We start from the raw sequence: 22384 nt of genomic DNA on the forward strand, positions 1-22384 counted from the left end.
TTACTGCCAAGGAATATATGAAGTTATTAAAGTTGAGATTTTACCCCATTTTGTTCCAACCTACCATCCACCTCAGATGTGCTGGAACTACTAGCCCTAGAATCCATAACCAACGTGCCCAATGACTGGGAATTTTGGGAAATGTAACCCTCTTAGCATGTGCTATATGAAAGAAGGCTGATATATACCCTACTCCTCTACGGTTGGACTCCATTTGAGTCCATGCATGGCCTCCCACTGGAATGCCTTTCCCATCTGCAAGATCCAGCTTCCCTTGCACTCATCTCAATCATTTGGGAGAGTCAGCCAGTTCAGTGCAGTGGTTAAGGCATCAGGGCTAGACACCAGGAGACTAGGAGTTCTAGGCCCATCTTGAGCATGAGGTCAGTTGAATGACCTTGGGCAAATTCCTCTCTCTCAGCCCTAGAAAGATGGCAATGGCAAACCACCTCTGAAAAACCTTGCCAAGAAAATTGCAGGTAAGTGTCTAAGCAGTCTCCAAGAATCAGACACGACTGAAAAGGAGGAGGAGGAGAGGAGGAGGAGAGGAGGAGGAGGAGGAGGGGAGGAGGAGGAGAAGAAGAAGAAGAAGAAGAAGAAGAAGAAGAAGAAGAAGAAGAAGAAGAAGAAGAAGAAGAAGAAGAAGAAGAAGAAGAAGAAGAAGAAGAAGAAGAAGAAGAAGAAGAAGAAGAAGAAGAAGAAGAAATAATAATAATAATCATTTGGGGGCTGGTATGTTTGGGGAACCAGCCCTTTTTGCAAATGTGTATTAATGCTGGGAATTCTGGAGATGGTTACCCAATCACACCTGAAGAAATAAACGGCTGGGAAAGGCTGATGACACGAACGAAGCAATCCAAGATTGAACTTTTAGCGTGCGATTTCTACAGGCAAAGCTCTCTGGAGGAGCCTTCTAGCAGATCACTCAACACTGCTTTCCCAGATTTGCTGCAACTACAACTTCCAGGTGCTGATATACTAGGTTGGGGAAAAGCTGTTTCCAACACCAGACTCCAAGAGAGAGGTTGATCTCCATCAAGTTCCTCTATCTGCCCTCCTAAGCTGCAAGTGAATCCTTGAGCGCTTCCATGTGCTGTTATTTATTTAACAGTGAAGCTATTCAAAGAGATGACTCACCCTCTGGCCCAACCCCAAAACCTTCCACAGAACCCAGAAGAAGGAAAACACACACACACACACACACACACACACACACACACACACACACAAATGGAAATCACCACCGCCTGGCATCACAAAACTCTTTAACCCTATCCAACTCCTGCAACTCTTCCCTAGCAGCCACAACTCAAGTCATTCTTCTCTTTAACTTCTATACAGAGTTGGATCACTTCCCTTGAGTATCTCTTTAAAGCCAAAACATCCATTAAATCTCCATCAGGCAAACAGTACTATTATGAGAACTGGGAATAGTCCCCCTTTCTCTGATGAACACAATAAACCTTTATCATGAAAACATATCTAAAAGCTGCATTCAACTAATTTCTCACTTGCTGCTCTGATAAAGGTAAAGATAAACGTTTCCCCTGTCCAGTCCTGTCTTACTCTAGGGGTCAGGGGTCATCTCCATTTCTTAGCCAAGGGAGCCAGCATTGTCCTAAGACTCTTCCATGATCATGTGACCGGCATGAGTATACACTGAGGTGCACAGAACGTGGTTAGCTTCCTCCAGAAGTGGTACCTATTTATCTACTTGCTTTCAAACTGTTAAGAGTTCAAAAAAAAAGCTGGAGCAAGTAGCAGGAGCTCGCCCCAGCACTTGGATCTCAAACTCAGACTGTCAGCTTTCCATTTGACAAGCTGAGCATCTTTTAACTGCTGAACCATTGCGCCTCCAATTTGATCTGATATTTTAATAAGCTCTTCTCACATGAAGAACTACCACCAAACAAACTAGCCTTGCTAAAGGCTCAGAATTGTGCTAAATTTGTAAAAAGAGGCTTTTCCCGCCACAGTGGTTAAAACTACCCATTTTGTATTTCCCACAATGCACCAGAGCCATGCTAACGGGCATTCTGGGAAATGGAAATCTGCCCCTTCCCACAGCAAGATTGTTGACGCGCCACGATAAGGGACCAGGAGGTGGGTGTGATGCATGCAGGACTGAGAAGAAGATGCCATGTCACAGCGGCAGGACCGATCCTGCAAACACTCTCAGTTCTGGATGTCGGCTTTGTTCTCGGTTGGGGATTGGAGGAGGCCGAAGGAACTTGCATAGGAGGAGGGCTCCTAAGTGAGTGGACTGTAGGGTGGGTGGTGTTTAGGGGAAAGACATGAAAGCAGCGCTGATAGGCAAAGCTCCCAGTGCTAGCTTTATACGTGACTCGCTGTCTGTTGTTGCTACTTTATTTGCAAACCAAGGTGGATTAAAAGAAACCCTGCAACTATGTGAGTGTTCTGAGTTCTTCCTTGTGTCTGCGGGAGTCAGCCATCGGCATTTTGTATTTCCCACAATGCACCAGAGCCATGCTAAAGGGCATTCTGGGAAATGGAAATTTACCACTTCCCACAGCAAGGCATTCTGGAAACTTCCCACAAGCTGGTAGGTTTGAAAGTGGCCGATGTTGACGTGGGCATATCAGAAGAGAGAAAGTCCTTTCAGATGGAAAGCTTGTTTGCTATCTTCAGAGACAGTGAGATCTTTTGGCATTGACTATGTCATTCTTTTGAAAGCATTTTTATGCCCGTTGGTTGTCATCGGGGAACGCAAAATGCTTTGAATTCCAAACACCCTACTTTGAGTACCAATCAATCACCCTGCTTCATATTCAAAAGACTGAGTGCAAAATAGGGTGGTTTCAATTATTCTGGAGGAGTTTTAAGCTGAATGTATAGCATTTTGCATTTGAAACGCTTCTAAAACTATCAAAACAGTCTTTTTCATGCTTGAAATCATATATTTCTGAGCCAGATTTTTTTCCAATTCAGACCCCTTCTAATTAAAAGGAGACAGCAAAAATTCTAGCACTTTTTTATGGTTCTTATAGATTCAGTGGACAATTCTTAAAAGCTGTTTGTATTCAGTTCTAGTTTTAAGTGTCTACATAACTCCAGAACAATTATTTTTCTTCTGCTTCACCTATTAACTAATGTATAGGTTACTCTCAGAATTCCTCAGCCAGCATGCTGCTACAAATACAGGTTGGGTTAGGGTTAGGTTTAGTGACCATTCAAAATTACAACGGCACTGAAAAAAGGAGCTTATGACCATTTTTCACACTATGACCACGGCAGCATCCTCATGGTCTTGTGATTTACATTCAGATGCTTGATAACCGGTTCATATTTATGATGGTTGCAGAGTCCTGGGGTCATGGGATCCCCTTTTGCAATCGTCTGACAAGCAAAGTCAATGGGGAAATCCTAGTCACTTTAATAATGGTGTTAGTAATTTGGCAACAAGTGTTTGATGACCCGTAATCTCTCAAAATAACCCCAAACTCAAAACATATATTAAAGTCCAGTAAAGCCTTCAACTTAACTTCACTATTATATTAGGCACAGTTTAAAGTCACAAAAGTAAATAATGAGGCAAACAGAAAACCAAAACAAACCGCATTGATGAGAGTTCTGAAGCAAGCCAAGATAACTAATCATAAACTCCAGGAAAATAACCGAGAAAAGTCCATGGGAAGAACTCCAGCAAAGATAAACCTCTTTCAAGGTGAACACTAAATTGACTCCTGCAAATTCTAACTGCGCAGTTGCAAACTTCTATACAGAGCTCCCACCTGCAAGCCACGAGGAGGATCATGGTAATCTCCTCTTGAGTAGACCTCGCTTTTCCCAGATCCTCTCCTCCCTGCATGACCTAGGATGGATAGGGGATGGGCCTGGATCCTCCTCTGACTGCTCAGCCGGCCTCTGCCCTTCCCCAGCCTCCTCCACCACCTCCGGAGCCACATTCCCACTCCCTGTTGGCTGTTCCTCCTCTTCCTTAGAGTCAGTCTCCGCCAGCGGCATGACAAAGTGATTCTCTTAATGAATGGGGAAGAAAAGCCGTAAAATGGAGCAAAACTCACTTAACAAATTTCTCACTCAGCAACGTAACTTCTGGGCTCAATTGTGGGGCTACCTGTATTTGACTTACAAACATGCATCCAGCAACCATTTGAAGTTACAACAACACTGAAAAAAGTAACTTATGACCATTTTTTACACTTATGACTGTCACATCATTGTCAGCGTGCAGATGGTGTCATCACCATTTGTGACTTTCCTAGCTGGCTTCTGACAAGCAGAGCCAACGGGAACAGCCGGGTTTGATTAACAATGATTTATTGAACAGCTGCAGGAATTCACTTAACAATCATGTGAAGAAAGGTCGTAAAATTGGACGCAGCTCACTTAGCAATTGCCTTATGAAGCAATGAAAATCCTGGCCCCAGTTGTAGTCATAAATTGGGGGCCACCTGTATATGTATATGAGGAGACAGGATAGCAGTCTTCCAATATTTGAGGGGCTGCCACAGAGAGGAGGGAAGGGGTCAAGCTATTTTCCAAAGCACCTGAAGGCCAGAGAAGGAATAATGGATGGATACTGAAAAACCTAGAAAGAATAAGAAATTTTCTGACAGGGAAAGCAATCCACCCATGGAACAGAAGTTGCCTTCGGAAGTTGTGGGAGCTTCATCACTGGAGGCTTTCAAGAAAAGACTCGGCTGCCATCTGTCAGAAATGGTGTGGGGTCTCCTGCTTGGGTGGTGGGGTTGGACTAGATGACCTACAAAGTCCCTTCCAACTCTGTTAATCTGATGTATGACGAGTCTTTTTTTTTTCACAATAACTGTACCTATTTACTTTAATGAGTCTATCTTGCGTGCAATAGCTCTGGCAGCAAGCTGAACAAGTCTCAACACATAGACCAAGCAAGGTTTTGTAAACCACCAGGAAGTAGCTTTAATGTGCACAGTACACAAAACGCTTAGCCTATTGCAACAGAGAGAGACAGAGACAGAGAGAGGGGAGGAGGGAGGCAGGGAGGGAGGGAGAGAGAGGGGGAGGGAGAGGGAGAGCAGGCTGCTTGGCTTAAGTCAAAGTCCTTTTTTTGGCAATACTACATATCAGGTGCTCCCTGTAAGTACACACAAATCATTCTGAACTGCAAAGCAAATAGGATTTGCAGAATGCAATTTAAAAAAGGACATTTGCCACAGAGAAAAGGGAAGTGACTCAAGCAGTGTTGGTTGTGAGATCCAATCATCTAAATATTGGATTGGTTATTTAATCAAAAGAGTTCATACACTTTTGGGAAACTGTGACTTCATGTGCAACAGATTGGGAGAAGGCCAGGAGCAAGCGAGGAGGGTATGTGCAGCAACCCCAAAATGTTTCCAGCTGTTTGGATGCTATCCAACCAAGGAGGCCAATTTACCATTAGCCTGATTGCATCTCCACCCTTTGTCCCCCATCTCCACTAAGGTCTTTTGCTAAATACAGTCTCAGCTAGCAAATGGTATGGATACGTCCATACCTCTCACCCAGAGGTGGGATTCAAAAATTTTAACAACCGGTTCTGTGGGCATGGCTTAGGTGATGGGCGTGGCTTGGTGGTTATGTTATTGGCTGGGTGTGGCCAACTCAATATCGCTCACATCGAGGCACGCATCTCCTTGCCTGGCCTCTCATGACAACAGTCGTAAGTGTGAAAAACGGTCACAAATCACTTTTTTCAGTGCCATTGTAACTTTGAATGGTCACTCCACACAAGCAAAGTACCAGCAAAGGAGAGGAAACAAACTCCAGAGAGGTTCCTGAGACAGGAAGTCCAGTCCTGCCAAGAATGTAATAAGGGTTAACAGAGAGGCAGTTTCTGTAAGCAACACCAGAATGTTTCCTTCCTGCCTTCCTTACAGGATTAGGCCAGTAATTTCTTCTAACAACCGGTTCTCCAAACTGCTTAGAATGTTAACAAGCAGTTCTAGCGAATAGGTGTGAACTGGTAGAATCCCACCCCTGCTTCCACTGAAGCCAAGACTGCCATCCAACTACAAGTCAATGGGCTGCAATTTTGTGGGCATCCAAAACAGAGATGGCAAGACAACATCAACAAAGCTGTATAAGCTGTGGGCCTGCGCCCTGGAGACGCAGCTGACTGTGCAAAGTGGTGTTCAATCAGGGCTGGGCTGCTGGGAGTTCGCAGAGGTCTGGGAGAGCCCCTAGCTAAGATTCTATGCAGTTTGGAGAACCTCCAATCCCACTCCTGAACCCTCCACCCACCCCACCCCTCCCAGGAGTCCCCACATGGCCCATTGTGGATGCAGGTCATTGCAAGGTGCACGCGGAGGCTCAGGGAGGGTGAAAAACGGGCCTCCCGGGAGTCCAGGAAGCAATAGCAATAGCACTTAGACTTATATACCGCTTTATAGTGCTTGGTAGCCCTCTCTAAGTAGTTTACACAGTCAGCCTAATGCCCCTAACAATCCGGGTCCTCATTTTACTCACCTCAGAAGGACGGAAGACTGAATCAAACCTTGAGCTGGTGAGAACTGAACTGCTGGCAGTTGGCAGAATTAGCTTGCAATACTGCATTCTAACCACTGCGCCAGCATAGCTTTTAGAATCCTAGAGTTTCTCTACTCATCTCTGCAGGTAGAACTAAAATAACTAATTAATTGCTCAGTGACTCTGTCGTGACAACCAAAATCTGCCACTTGAGGAAGCTGATCCCTCTGCCTCACAGCAGGGCCAGCCTTGTCTGCTCTGCTCCAAGTGGGACTCTTCCCCAATACCCACTGATGTGGCTGATATGCTTCTTCTATGAAAGTCACGGGTCTTCAAACTTGGCAAGTTTAAGACTTGTGGACTTCAACTCCCAGAATTCCTGAGCTAACATGACTGGAGGAGGAATTCTGGGAGTTGAAGTCCACAAGGCTTAAAGCTGTCAAGTTTGAAGACCCCTGCTACATGCAGTGGGAAGGAAGCTCCCATTGAGGCCAAGTTTCTTCCCATAGCTAACAACAACTCAGCTGTTATGTGTGAAAAATAGCAATAGCAGTAGCAATAGCTCTTAGATTTATATACCGCTTTACAGTGCTTTATAGCCCTCGCTAAGTGGTTTATAAAGTCAACCTATTGCCCCAAACAATCTGGGTCCTCATTTTACCCACCTTGGAAGGATGGAAGGATGAGTCAACCTTGATCCAGTTAGGATCAAACTCCTGGCAGTGAGCAGAGTCAGCCTGCAATACTGCATTCTGACCACTGCGCCACCACAGCTGCACCACCCAAAATCACTGCAGGGTCACCAAAGTGTTAACAAGTTTGCTGTTGACTGTAAGCATGTAGATGGGCTGCCTATTCAGATGCAACAAAGTTATTTGCTGGACCGAAAGTTCTTTTCTGCCACAAAAAGAACTTGTGGCGTGACTAGAAGCCGTTTCCTACCTCACACATCTGCAGCTGGAAAGTGCGGCGTTCCTTCTGCAGGTCCTCCGTGATTTCAGTGGCCGAAGGTTCAGTCTGGATGACTCCAGATATCTTGGCTCGCTCCTTCTCTTTCTCCAGCTTTGCTCTAAGGCAACAGACAATCCCAGAAGCAACATGATAGACAGAGTTGGATTAATTTGTGTGGTACGAATGGTGTACGGGGAATTCTACAGGTGGTTGTGGCTGCAATCTGTCTGTAACTTGCAGTCATATTTTAATACAGATTGCAATGCAGGGAAACGCCTTAAGGCAGGGGTCTCCAACCTTGGCAGCTTTAAGACTTGTGGATTTCAACTCCCAGAATTCCTCAGCTAGTCACTCTGGCTGGGCAATTCTGAGAGCTGAAGTCCACAAGTCTTAAAGTTGCCAAGGTTGGAGATTCTGCTGGAGGGTATGAGAGCTGGAATTATTCTCCTCCTTAGTGGGGGCAGTTTTTGCCTAGAGTCTTTTTCAACCTTGGCAATGTTCAGAAGTGTGGACTTCAACTCCCAGAATTCCCCAGTCAGTGCTGGAAGTCCATACACCTGAAAGCTGCCAAGGTTGAGCCAAGCCGGCTTTGATGCATACAGCTTAACATACAGCTGCTTTCAAGCCTGTATCTACAAAGCCAGGTGGCTCTCAGGTGTATGGACTTCAACTGGGAGTCCCACGCAGTCTGGGGAATTTTTGAGAGTAGAAGTCCACACATCTGAACATTGCCAAGATTGAAAAAGACCCTAGGCAAAAACTGCCCAAGGAGGAGAATAATTCCAACTCTCAAACCCTCCAGCAGAATCTCTAAAGCAGGGGTCTCCAACCTTGGCAACTTTAAGATTTGTGGACTTCAACTCCCAGAATTGCCCAGCCAGCATGAACTAGCTGAGGAATTCTGGGAGTTGAAGTCCACAAGTCTTAAAGTTGCCAAGTTTGGAGGCCCCCATCAACTACTCCTTACAGCAGTTGGCTTTTCTTTCCTGAGGATTGCATGGCTGCTTTCTGGAATCGCAGTGCCATCCTGAGAAAATATGTGGCATTGGTGAGGCCTATAAGAGCCTGTCTACAACCTTAATCAAAGTGCATCTCCAAGGATTGGCCCTGCAGCTTCAGAAGACAGTGAAGCAACCCCAGAAAAAAAAGAAGCGGCTGCTTTAAGAAGTGACTGACAGAATCGAGGTGAGCTCCAAGTGTTCTTCAAAACATGTCTTGCTTTTGCGATCCGTAGCACTTGAACCACTACGGCCAGGAAAATACCAAATAGCCCAGAGGCACGTTGTAAAGGACAGTCTCGTTGGCTGGCTGACCCAAATCCCACAACCTCCCTTTCTGGCATGTCCACAACAAAACACTTTTGTTTAGGAGAAGATGGAAGAATCAATCCGCTCCTGCCAGAGGCGGTACGGGTTGGTTACTCACACTTTGGTCTCGTAATCCTTCCAAGCCTTTTCAATTTGCTTCTTGGAATCCTGCCCAGGGAAAGAGAAGAAAGGAGAAGGAATCAGCAAGGGAGTCACTGGAGGGTAAGAACACGCCCACACAAGCACCCACATTATTGGACAAAGTTCCTCCTGCCCCCCGAAACCTGCAAACACATATCGATCCCTGCACTGAGGGCTGATATTTGAGCCATCTCCATGGGGACTGGAGGCTGGAAATCTGAGTTTCTCAGGCACCTTCAGAACAATGAGCCACGGTGGTGCAGTGGTTAGAGTGCAGTACTGCAGGCTACTTCTGCTGACTGCCGGCTGCCGGCTGCCTGCAATTTGGCAATTCAAATCTCACCAGGCTCAAGGTTGACTCAGCCTTCCATCTTTCCGAGGTGGGTAAAATGAAGACCCAGATTGCTAAGGGCAAGAGGCTGACTCTGTAAACTGCTTAGAGAGGGCTGTAAAGCACTGTAAAGCGGTATATAAGTCTAAGTACTATTGCTAATAGCAACAGCACTTTAGGCTTATATACTGCCCCATAGTGCTGTCTATCTGGGTGGTTTAAAAAGTAAAAGCATTATTTGCATATTGCCCCCCCCAACAATCTAGGTCGTCCTTTTATTGACCTCGGAAGGATCATGGAAGGCTAAATTCACCTGGAGCCCCTGTCAGGATCAAACTTCAGAGTTTGCCTGCAGTACTGCACTTTAACCACTGCGCCACCAGGGCGCCTTCATCATTTTAGGAGCCTAATGCTATTGGCCCATGGAGAAGATAGGTTTAGAAGCCTTATAGCCAGATGTTTGTCCAAAGAAGTGTGATGTTGGAGATAATAAGAAACTTTATTACGGTCATAGACCAGCAATAGACAAGAATGATCACTGTTTACAAAAGTATTAAAAGATAGTACTAATAATAATAGTGGATAGTAACATCCATGGTAATAAAATACATGGTCTTAAACAGTTTGGATCATGCCCTCGTTTACATAATTGAATCGTGGATAAGTATGTTGTGTAAATATATTTTATCTAAAAATTGTTAGAGATATCTACAAAAGAATGGTGCAAGTAGACATTAATTCTGTAACTGAATTTTTCCTTGTGGTCATTGCAGCAGTACAGAAATTTTGCTACTGCATGCATGATTGCTGGGTTTGAGTCCCGGAGGAGATAGTCTACATAAAAATTGTTTACCCTTCCTGGTAATCTGTGGTAAAGGGAAAATATACATTGGCCTATAAACTCTGTCTAACTCACAGTAGAATAAAACATGTGTGATATCTTCTACTTCTCCTTGACCACATATACGTACTCATTCCACTATTAGGGGTGATGTTGGTGACAGAAGAAACATGTATTAGAAAAAGTCTAATAAAGTAAAAAATCTATTTGGGGGAGGGGGAAATAGAAGAAGTTTAAAAAGAAAAGTGAGCTCTTATTCAATTTTCTAGCATCAGGTGCTTATTGCATTCCTCAGAAGACTAAAAAATGAATTTATCTTCAACTACTAGGTGTTCCTCTGGAAGCAACTTGCATGTTTTTCTTTACTGCATTCCCTCCCCCCTTAATATGGTGTCCACCATAACATTTATTCCAATGTTTAATTACAGGAATTTTTCAGGTCAAGCGTGGATAGGAATAATAAGAAGAAGTTGATCCCAGAAAGGGCCAAAGTCAACATTAAATCCAAGATGCTTCTTTTGTTGGCTCTGTTTATGATGAGGTGGGAGAATTCCTTTCTGGTTTTCAGCATCTTTTGCACAATTCTGGAAAAAGATGTGACTGCTTTAATGAGTCATGCACAGCTGCTACAGCCAGAGCCCCGGGTCTCAAAACACCTCTTTCTGAGTCAAATCTTTTAAAGCATTGCAACAGCACGAATGCATAAAGAGTAAGACTTTTCAAATGGAACGTAACTGCTGGATACAGAGCTGCATCTCCGTAACTTTCTTGGAAGCCAGATGGAAGGTGTTTAGCATTGCCTTTAATCTGGTCTCCCTTCCAAGTATTAGCCAGGTTCATCCCTGCTTAGCTTTTGCAAGACTAGACGAGGTCAGCTAGATCATTCAACAACCAAGATGAACTAGCCAGTTGTAAAACATTTCTAAGGAAAAAGATCAATCAGTTATAAAATTTTCTGCTGAGCTTTGGTGGATCAGGCCCATGACCAGAGGTGGTATTCAGCAGGTCTGACCAGTTCTGGAGAACCAGTAGTGGAAATTTTGAGTAGTTCAGAGAACCAGCAAATACCACCTCTGACTGGACCCGCCCCCATCTATTCTCTGCCTCACGAGTCCCAGCTGATCGGCTGGTTCTTCTTTGGTTGCCCTGCACAGGAGAACGGAGCTGAAAAGCAGGTTAGTGGGGTGGGGAGGGAATGGAGATTTTGCAGTATCCTTCCCCCAGGAGTAGGATGGGAATGGAGGTTTTACAATATCCTTCCCCTGCCATGCCCACTGAGCCACGCCCTCCAAGCCACACCCACGGTAGTTAAATTTTTTGAATCCCACCACTGTGAAGTGGTACCTATTGATCTACTCGCATTTGCATGTTTTCAAGCTGCTAAGTAGGCAGGAATTTGGGGCAAGTAATAGGAACTCACCCCCATTGCGCAGATCTTGTGGTTTTGAACTTAGGCTGTCAGCTGAGAAGTTCAGCATCTTTCACTGCTGAGCCATCGCACCCCACTAGTTAGCAAGCAACCTTTAATGCCATCATGTCCTGATACTCTATGAATCTACTCACGCTCCTTTTAAAACCCAATAGACCTCTACTACAACAGACAGCAGTGAATTCTGCAATTTAATCACAAGCTAAGAAGTTATTTCCTTTAATGGTCGTGAGTCTCTTTGACATCTGCCAACAGACCGCTGGACAAGAGGTGGTCAGAAATCTAATTCAGGTATGGCCCAGTGCTTGGTGTTTAGTGAGGTAAGCAACCTTTTTGGATCTATTATTTCCCACCCAGCCTGCTTTGCTTATTCCACTATGATCTATTAAGTCCTACTGATTGGCAGCCCCCTTAAAAAAAAAAAAACCACAGCGCTACTAAAGAATCGGTTCCTTAGAAACAGCACGCAGCGAACTATTTGATGTGAAGAAATGGCCTGTAGCAATGAGGAAAAAATCTTTCCCTCTGCCAGAAAATCAACACCACAGAAGGGCCCGCAAAGAAAACAGAAAACTGAGTGAGCCTGTTTTAGGGAACAAAGCGGCTTTTCCTGTTTAGCCAGTTTACAATGGATTAGGCATTGGGCGGTTGGGGGGGGGGGGGGGAGAGAAAGCAGAGAAACACAGCAAGAAAAGGAAAACACGATAAGCATTGGTGCTTTATTTTAACTGTGTGTACCTACATACTGGCAGCCATCGTTCAAACCCTACAGAATCATGGTCTGTAGATAGAGCCAGTGTGGTATGCAACTGCAGAAGCTTGAAATGAAATGAAGTGAAGTGAAAAAAAGCAAGTTGCCAATGAGCCTGGAAAATCTCAGAATGGATGGGAACTTAAGAAAAGCGACCTGAGCAAAGCAGCATTTTCTATTGCCGTGAAATGAGCCTCTATTCTTGCCCTATCTTTATGTTGCAAGAGCTGTTGTAAGCATTTTTGCTAGCAGGGATAAAAAAAAACCCAAGCTTTCCACAAACAAATAAATATACAGAGACGAATCATGAGAACGGGTTGAGAAATTTATATCCGTTGCTGCGAAGGTGCCATTTTCTTAAATCGGAAGTCACGGTGTCCCTTCAACCCAAATTCCAGCTAAAGAAATAAACTTGCAATCTGCCGATATTTCCAATGCCATAGAATGGAATGAGGTAACTAAAAATAGGCAGCCCCTGCTGTTACTATGGCCACCTGCAACCTGCTTCTGAATATAAATACATAAATTAAAACATAAGTTGGGAAGAAGCCAGGAACACAGATAAGCCTCGGTGATGCCACAATTTCCTCCCAAAAAGTTGCTGTGCGCAACTTCCCTTTTTAAACACCGTGTTCCCAGCTGCAGCTAATCAAGGGAATCAAGGCCCTTTCCTCCCCTGTAAGCCATGCAACCCATGTTGCTCCCTTCTCCGTTCCTCCCTGCGTGCCCTAGGATGAAGAGGGAGTGGGCCTGGATCTTCCTCTGAATTCCCTCTCCCTTGTTCTACCTCTCTCCTGCTCTGCCTAGCCGGACTGTGCTCTTCCCCAGTTTCTTCCACAACCAATGGAGCCATACTCCCAGTCCCTGTCAGCTGCTTGGCCTCCCCCTTGGAATCAGATTCCAACAGGGGCATGACACCTGCATTTCTCCCCCAGGTAAAAGATTCCCAATTCCTTAAGAGAAAAAAAAATCAACCTACCAGTCGGGTGTCCTTCAACTGCCCTTTCAACAGATTGTCCAGAGGAAAGGAGACTATGTTGTTCAAATTCTGCACCTGGAAAAAGACAAAAGAGGAGATTTGCTTACACACCTCAAAACAAAGCAAAAGCAATCTTGAATTATTATCAAATCTGTAATTTCTTATATCCAATTTGCAAATGGCTGAAAATAATCCCAGTTGGTAGAGAGAGAGAAAAATTACTGTTAAATTCAAAACAGCATTGAAAGCTACAGTCAGATGAGCAGCAAGAAAACTCTGTACAGCCCTTCTCAAACTGCTTTGTATTCAAAATAATAATTAAATAAACTGCTGATCGTAATGATGGAAAAATTATCCAAATACTACAGTCTTCAATTTACAAGCATTCATTTAGTGATCGAGTTTCAGCATGATGGTGCTGAAAAAAAAAAAAATTTACAACCAGTCCGCACATTGATAACACATTGCAGCATCCCAAGGATCATGCAATCATGATCTTGGGCCCTTGGCCACCAGCTCATATTTACAATGGTTGCAGCATCCTGGGCAGAGATGCTATTCAGCAAGTTCTGACCAGTTCTGGAGAACCGGTAGCAGAAATTTTGAGTACCGTATTTCCCCATGTATAAGCCACCCCTTTTTTCCAAAATTTTCAAGCCCAAAAAGTAGGGGGGTGGCATATACAAAGCAGGTACACTTTTTATACGTGAAAAATGCATAAAATAATAAAGTAGGAATAAACTGGTTTTCCAGCAGTATGCTATACTTTTTTGTAAAAATTATGCGTGATGATACGATTACGAGTGCGAGTGCGCGATAGAAATGCATACGCTAGGCATCGGCCTGAATGCTTCGTTCCTACTCTCGTTCCGATGCGTGAGATTGCTAGCGTCGCCCCGCACCGCTTTCGGCGTCATGACCGAAGTTGTAGATCTAGACGTCGAATTTTGTTTCTTTGTAAATTTTCTTTCTTCATAACTTGTTTCTCTAATAAAATATTTTTTTCAAAACTTCACAGTCCAAAAATTGGGGGGGTGGCTTATACAAAGGGGGTGCTTATACATGGGGAAATACGGTAGTTCAGAGAACCGTTCAATCCCACCTCTGACTGGCCCCGCCCCCATCTATTCTCCGCCTCCCGAGTCCCAGCTGATCAGCTGGGTCTTCTTTGGTTGCCCTGCACAGGAGAACAGAGCTGGAAAGCAGGTTAGTGGGGTAGGGAGGGGGATTTTGCAGTAACCTTCCCCCAGGAATGGGAAGGGAATGGGAATTTTTGCAGTATATCCTTCCCCTGCCACGCCCACCAAGCCACGCCCACAGAACGGATAGTAAAAAAAAAATTGAATCCCACCACTAGTCCTGGGGTCACACAGTTGCCATTTGCAAGCTTCCTAGCTGGCTTCCCACAAGCAAAGTCAATGGGGAAGCTGGCAGGGAAGGTTCTCACTTAATGACCATACCACTTAAAGACAATCGTTCCAGTTGTGGTCATAATAAAGGACACCCTGAATAGATTTCAGCAAAGCTTTTTTGTGTGCGAGTTTCCATATGAAAAAGATGTGATGCGGGCCATAAAAGCTATAACAGCTTCCCTTCCCTCTATGGCTAGAGAGGCTCTTTCCGTCTTCCAGAATTTTTGGGACGGCCTCAGAAGAATGTTGGCAGTTGAATCCTGCCACAAACCACCTTTCCTGTTCAGCCATGCAGGCAGGCAGCCCTTCCCCAAAGGCCACATTCTAAAAACTGGGGTGGAGATTCCCAAAGCTGCAAATCAAGAGGCCAAGAGATGGAGAAATCCTTTCGATTCAGCCAAGAAGTCTGAAAAAGGCTGGAAGACGAAGCCACATGGCAGCATCCAAGCCTCAAACTAACCTCCGTTGGAAGCAATGGGTTTGGAAGAGGAGAAGAATTGGAGGAAGGGGTGGCAAAGCCACCATCCTCTGAGCCTAGATGGATGGTCCGTCCCACCCACCCCAATTTTATGTTTTTTAAAAAGTGCCACCCACAGGCTTGAAATAAACAGAAGCTGTGGGATAGTTTTGATCAGGTACAGATGTGCTGGAGACGCTGCTAGGAAAATCAAAGCCTCCATCTAAAACTGGCTTTTCTATTGAGCGAGAAAAATGTGGAGCATGGGTATCCAAGGGGCATCAACCCAGGCCATGAAAATGGCACATATTCTATAATGTGCCACCCCGAAATCATAACATGCAGCTCCTTCGGCTTACAATTTGGACCAGAGTTTCTGTTGCTGCGCCTGATTTTAGGTTGTTGTTGTTCCGGTTGTTGTTAAGTGAATCCTAACAGTTATTAAGCGAATGAGGTGGTCATTAAGCAAATCCAGCTTCCCCCAGTGACTCTTGTCAACAGCCAGCTGGGAAGGTCTCAGATGGCAGCCACATGACCCCAGGGATGGTGGAACCATCACAAATGCTGAATCATGTGATCTGGAAATGCTGTTTATTTTATTGTCATTGCACCTCGTACAACAAAATTAAATACCATCTTCAGTGGACATTATGACTATGAAAATAAACACAAACACGCATCCTTCACATGCCACACACTGAATTGAAAACCCCAACACCACACCCACACTGCACGATACAGTAGAATTCAAAAGAGCTACTGCCCTGGGATAGAAGCTGTTCTTCAGCCTATTTGTCCTTGTTTTTATTATCCTGTACCATCTGCCAGATGTGATGGTCACAAGTGTGAAAAATGGACGCCGATCACTTTTTTCAATGCCGTTAACTTGGAACGGTCACTGAATGAATGGCTGTAAGTGGAGGACTACCTGTACATGATATCATTGAGGCTTCCAACCAGGAAGTTCCGGCAGCTTCATATGTAACCGGATTTTTCTTAGTTTTTATTGTTTTAAATGTGGTTTAATATTCTGTAAGCCGCCTTGAGTCACCATGGGTGAATAGGCGGCAATATAAACTCAATAAATAAATCAACAGCAGCAGCCTTTTTCAACCTTATGAGCTGTAGATGTGTGGATGAGTTTCACGTGTGATTTCCACCATCTTCTTCCAGCCAAGCCAACAATCCTGCTGGCTAAGTATGCTAACATCCATAGTTCTACCTTAAGGAGTAAAACTTCCAGTAAAACTGGAAGAGGTTAGTAGAGGACCTCTTGGTTTATTTATTTTAGTTTGTCAAGCATGTATGAGAAAACAAGTATACGTATTATCAGAGTATATCCATGAACTGGAATAGAGCTTGGTAATAAGGTCAGCCAATGAATAGGCATAGCAACTAAGTCAGCCAATGAGGACTGTTTGGAAACTGAAACTAGAAGTAGCCCAGGTGTGGCTCTATATTAAGCTCTGCAGCTAGTTAAGCTCTGAGTCTGTCTATTGAAAATGAAACTGCTTCTCTCCTCTGCTGTGTGTCTTGCTTGCCTGCTGAACTAAAGTGAAACTGAAGTCTGTTTCTGAGCTCCTGAGTTGCTGTTCTGTTCTGAACCTATAACTTGTCTGCTTCTATTTGAGTTTGCTCCATGGAGAATTCTACAACTGGTATTGTAAAATTTACTAGTGTTTATAAAGAAGTTAAACGAAGCCTCAGCCATCTGTGTTACTTTTCTGGTGCTGAATTTATGCTGCAATACTCTGAATGAGTATGAACAAAACATATAAACATATAAGTATAAACAGGTATAAGTATATACATAATAAATGAGTACAAATAAACAGGAACAGTGGGACAGGGATGGTAGGCACATTGGTGCACTTATGCATGCCTAACCAAATTCATGTGTGGGGAAGAACTAACTTCCCACAACTTACAGGAATGACTGAATCATTCAAAATCAGATAAAAAGATGTGAGGTTCACTCTGAAGCAGACAAAACCCTCTATTTTTGAAGCCAACCATCACAGACTGTAAACCATAATTATGGCTTAGCATAACATGAGGATTCCAGCCACAGAGGATTCTTCAACAAGTCATGCTTCAAAGAAACCATAGCCAGTTTACACATCGCACTAAATCAATATTTGGGTTTTCGAGAGAGGATCTGCAAAGCCAGCCATTCAAGAATGCTATCTAGTCATAAAATGATGGGGTTTGAAGGGACCGTGGAGGTCTTCTACTCCAAACCAGTTAGGATTTATTCCAGAAGACGAAGTTAATCAAACCATGGCTTATAGCATAGCATGAAACCCGTTTAAGTCTTCTTCCCAAAACATTGACAGGTGTGAGACATAGAGGTAGCAGAGAAGACGGCTTCTATCTCTTGCAAGTCTTTCAAAAAGCCAGAGACTTTGTGATGTAGGACTAGTATCAGACTTAGTCATATAATTTGTCTGGCATCAAGGGCAGCGGTGGGCTGCCTGCTACAGGTTTGCCCAGGTTCTGGCGGACCCATTGCTAATGTTATGGCTGGTTCAGCGAAACGCCGAATCCCACCCCTAGCTGGCCCCTCCCCTCCCAAGAGTCTTCACGTGGCCTGTTTTGGATGTGAGGTAAGTGCAGGGCCTGCGCGGAGACTCGGGGAGGGGGAAGAACGGGCCTCCTGGAAGTCCGGCCTCCAGAGGGCCTCCAGAGCTTGGGGGAAGCCATTTTCTCCCTCCCAGAGGCTCAAGGAAAGCCTCCAGAGCTTGGGGAAGGTGAACCCCCCCCCCGGCCATGGTGCAGGAGGCCGACTAGGCCACGCCCACCATGGCCACGCCCACCCAGCAATCAGGCAGAGAACCCGCTGCTGAAATTTTTGAAGCCCACCCCCGATCAAGGGGTCTTAGCCCCCAGATCTCTCTCTTCCTCTTTAAAATCCATTTGTTCTTGGGCTCCTAGGGAGCTGTGAACTGGGATGATAGTGGCACTAGATTGAGTTTTGTTAGAGGCCCCTTCTGCCTGCCGGCCTGCCTGCTCTCCTCTTCCATTATCACTTCCTTAGCTGCACCAATGGGCAGCATGTGTTGCATGAAAGCACCCGCCGTGCCAGCCAGCCAGTATTGCCTCAGCCACAGGCCATTGCAAGATAAATAATTCACTGAAACATGTGGCAAGCAGGAGAATGTCTGCGAAGGTCTGAAGTAGGCTCCGAAGCCTGCCCACTGCCCATGAAACTGGAAATCTGGTCGTTTCAAACTATTATTTCTCTTTAAAAAGATTGGCAGTTGCTTTTTGCCTTGATCAACTGTTTAGCAGGCCCTCGTCTTTGATCTAGAGGTCCTCTGGGGGTCAGGATGGATTTCTGGATCACAGGAATCCAGAAGCTACTTGGCAGAGTGAGATTATGCAGGACTGCAAGCTAACTCACTGCTCACTCCAGGAGTTCCATTCTGAGTGGCTCAAAGTTGGCTCAGCCTTTCATCCTTCCGAGGTGGGTAAAATGGGGATCCAGATTGTTCGGGGAAATATACTGACTCTGTAAACTGCTTAGAGAGGGCTGAGAAGCACTGTGAAGCGGTATATTAGTCTCAGTGCTATTGCTATTCACAACTTCTGATGGCAGGTTGTTCCACTGATTAATTCATTTTGACCAGTCACTAACCAAATGATTGTAAAAAAATTAAGGACTACCTGTAGTGTTTTATATTTTAACATTTTTTGTACACTGCCCAGAGTCCAACTTGGAGGGAGATGGGCAGTGCAGAAATGTGGAAATAAGAAGAAGAAAAAGGTTTGGTTCATTGACATTGCAATACCTGGTGATGTACAAATTGAAGACAAGCAGCAAGAAAAAAAATCACAAAGTACTGAGACTTACAAATTGAAGTTGAGAGACTTTGGAAAAAGAAATTGTGTGTTATCGCAATTGTAATTGGAGCCCTTGGAGCAATACCTAAAGGGCTACCTCACTATTTGAAAATTCTGAATTTATCAGACTTGAATACCCTGATTCTACAAAAATCACCCTACTTATATCCTCCAGTGCTACCTCAACAGTTCCTAGGTCCTTGGTTAGACTTGAGCTGTTGAGCTACCAACCAGCCCCAAAGGCTGTGAATCTCACCAAAGATTTAATAATAATAATAATAATAATAATAATAATAATAATAAGAAGAAGAAGAAGAAGAAGAAGAAGAAGAAGAAGAAGAAGAAGAAGAAGAAGAAGAAGAAGAAGAAGAAGAAGAAGAAGAAGAAGAAGAATGATGTATGTATGTATGTTTCTATGTATGTATGTATGTATGTATGTATATATGTTCCTCTTGGCTTCTAGGTGCTCATTAAGAAAGGATTTTTTGAAATGACCAGCAGTGCATTAGTAGTTCACATATTATTATTAACATGCTCTGATGCTAAGGAGTTCTACTCCCCCTCCCCACCTGAAAAGAAATCTGTTCCAAATGCAAAATACAAGCAGAGGAGAGGAATTTCAGTTTCACAGCAGCAAGCAGCTTTAGTACAGAACGGTTAAGCTAAGCCATGCCCAGGCTCTTTGCTGTCTCAACAAATACTGTTTCAGTTTCCAAACAGCCCTCAACTCTCTCACATACTGACAGGACACTAGCCAGATGAATACCAATGGATGCTGGTAGGCAGAGGCACAATTTCCCCCCCTTATTTTCCTCGCCAAAAACTAAGCCCGACCACATAGTTTTGTAGCGAAGCATGGGTACAGAGCTAGTAAATGAATAAATAAAAAGCCAGATCAATGTTGTTTAGTCATTGTATCCATGTGTTTCCAGCAGCATGATGTTCCTACTTCCCACTGCCATCCCAGCACCCCAGCACCTAGTCCTGATTTTGAGAAATATTTAACTCTGTTGTCCCAAAGGTGCTTTTTTTAAAAAGGCAACTGGACTCTTTTTTTTTAACCAGAAAGTCGAGTTACCTCTTGAAAAAGCACTTTTGGGACAATCATGCCCTGGGGAATCTCTGCCAATATTTAAGTCTTTTCATGTGGATTTCTTTTCAGGCTTAAAGTTGATTTGCAATGCCATTCTCTTTTCTCTCTTGTATTTTATTGGACGTTTTACAAAAACATACATAAACAGCGAAGGAAGAAAAGAACAAAAAAAAACGGGATAAAAGAATAGGCTACAAATGAGTCAACAAGGGATTTGCAAATGTCATCGAGACTATAATTTTCTATCCTACTGTGAATGGTTGTGAAAGCTGGATATATTATGTCATTTTAAAAGCTTGACAACCGCTATTAAGCTATGAGCAAAGCATCAATACCAGGAATTAAGGGTCAGCACAGTATAAATCACAAAACTGTAAACTGCAATAAATCGTGTCGTACTACTAAAAGATGATTATTTGGGATGTTTTATAAAATTAAAATGCAGACTTCATGTGGAGAGAAACCTACATGTTGGACGCGGTACAAATCCAAAACGGAATTGCAATTCCGTTCCTAGGCAATTTCCTCAACCCCCAAAGCTCAGGCTTGGAAAGTTTTCTCCCCTTAGCAAAAATCCCAGAGAAAGTTACTACAGGGGGCTGAATTGTATAGGCTTAACGTGACTTGTCATCTTTACCTCCAGATCTGCACCAGGCTGGGCTGGGGACTTTTGACCTCAGACCATTCTCCGCAGTGGTGGGATTCAAATTTGTTTACTACAGGTTCTGTGGGCGTGGATTGGTGGGTGTGGTGTAGCTTGGTGGGCTTGGTGTGTCTTGGTGGGTGTGGCAGGGGAAGGATACTGTAAAATCTCCATTCCCTCCCCACTCCACTAACCTGCTTTCCAGCTCCGTTCTCCTGTGCAGGGCAACCAAAGAAGACCCAGCCCATCAGCTGGGACTCTGGAGGCGGAGAATAGGTTGGAGCGGAGCCAGTCAGAGGCGGGATTTGCCAGTTCTCTGAACTACTCAACATTTCCGCTACCGGTTCTCCAGAACTGGTCAGAACCTGCTGAATACCACCTCTGATTCCACTTGGTGCCCATGGCTGCAACTCAGGCTGCTTAAAAGTTTCTCCAGAGAGCAGTGTTTCTCAACCTTGGCAACTTCAAGAGGTTGCGGTTTTCAACTCCCAGAATTCCTTAGCCACCATTCTGGCTAGGGAATTCTGGGAGTTCAAATCCAGGCCTCTCAAAATCGCCGAGACAGACCTCCAGAGAGTTAGCAACTGAATGGATGCCAAAGGGTTTTCTGGCGCGCAGGAAAGGTTCAACAAATGCTAAATCGTGCCCCCGGGGTGGTGGGGTGGGGGTGGCTGCACTTAACCCAAATAAACTCCAGAGACTTCCAGCTGTAGAGCAAAGCTCCTCTTATCTTACTCCACCCTCCTTGTTGAACAGACCACCTTGAAACAGCTTCTCTGTGATCCCTCGCTGGCAGCCATTCAGCTCAGGGAATTGGCAGCCCGCCAGGAAGGGAAAATGTGCGTTTGGGATAACAGCAGCCAAGCTAATGTAGGAAACAGTTGCCCACAAGGAGGCCAGGTTTTTGCGACTGCCTGGGCCACAATCAACCATCACTTGTTGCCTTCTATAGGGGCTTTTTGTCTGGGCTCTGCTCGCTCCTTTGAACTGGGGGGAACTGCGCCCAGGCAGATTTAAATTTGCATCTTTAAAAAGGGGGAGAAAGAAATCAGCAAGCCACCAGCCAGGAACAATCCAAGCCCAACTCTACCCCTTACCAGGTTTTTTAAAAGCGCCGTCACTTCCCTGGTGAAAACGGCGAGGTTGAGGAAGCCAGTGGAAAGTTCGTGGTTGTTCTGAGAAAGGTGGTTATTGCCAAAGTTCTCCAGAGTTTCGCTGTATTGCTCCTCGTTCTCCACGTGAGCTGAGGAAATAAAGGGGAGAAGGGGGGAAAAATGGTGAGGATGGAAGATCTTTGTCCAAGATGCTCCTCAGCCTCAGCATGAACATGATTTAAATCAGGGGTGTCCAACCTTGGCAACTTTAAGACTTGTGGACTTCAACTCCCAGAATTCCTCAGCCAGCAAAGCAAAGCTGTCTGAGGAATTCTGGGAGTTGAAGTCCACAAGTCTTAAAGTTGCCAAGGTTGGACATCCCTGAATTAAATGAATCAGAACAGAAGAACCAGCCCGTCATTTTTTTTTTCCCTGTGGGTTAACCGCCCTTTTCAGGGCAAAAGGGAACAAAAGGCAGTGCATAAATTGATGGATCGTTTTTGCACAAGTGGCTGGTTGGGATTCTGGCAAGGGATTCTAGCCAAGTGATCTGACAAAGCAGGGGTGTCAAACTCAATTTCATTGAGGGGCACATCAGGGCTGTCAGGGTTGACCTCAGGGGGCTGGGCAGGAGCGGCTGACTGGGC

The 22384-nt window shown here is 44.6% G+C and overlaps 1 protein-coding gene across 1 annotated transcript in view; it reads right to left on the reverse strand.

Moving 5' to 3' along the window:
* The window catches only part of ASAP3 (ArfGAP with SH3 domain, ankyrin repeat and PH domain 3), a 93302-nt gene that overhangs the window by 43093 nt on the left and 27825 nt on the right, over positions 1-22384 (reverse strand). Inside the window, exons 4-7 of the mRNA XM_026702493.2 lie at positions 21741-21886; positions 13196-13270; positions 8842-8891; positions 7408-7534 (exon numbers count right to left, since the gene is read on the reverse strand). Coding sequence (XP_026558278.1) covers positions 7408-7534; positions 8842-8891; positions 13196-13270; positions 21741-21886 — 398 coding nt within the window. The remainder of the gene's footprint in view (positions 1-7407; positions 7535-8841; positions 8892-13195; positions 13271-21740; positions 21887-22384) is intronic.

Source organism: Pseudonaja textilis, chromosome 10, assembly GCF_049901715.1.
Source record: "Pseudonaja textilis isolate UNSWEBS1 chromosome 10, rPseTex1.2, whole genome shotgun sequence".
Classification (NCBI taxonomy): Eukaryota; Metazoa; Chordata; class Lepidosauria; order Squamata; family Elapidae; genus Pseudonaja; species Pseudonaja textilis.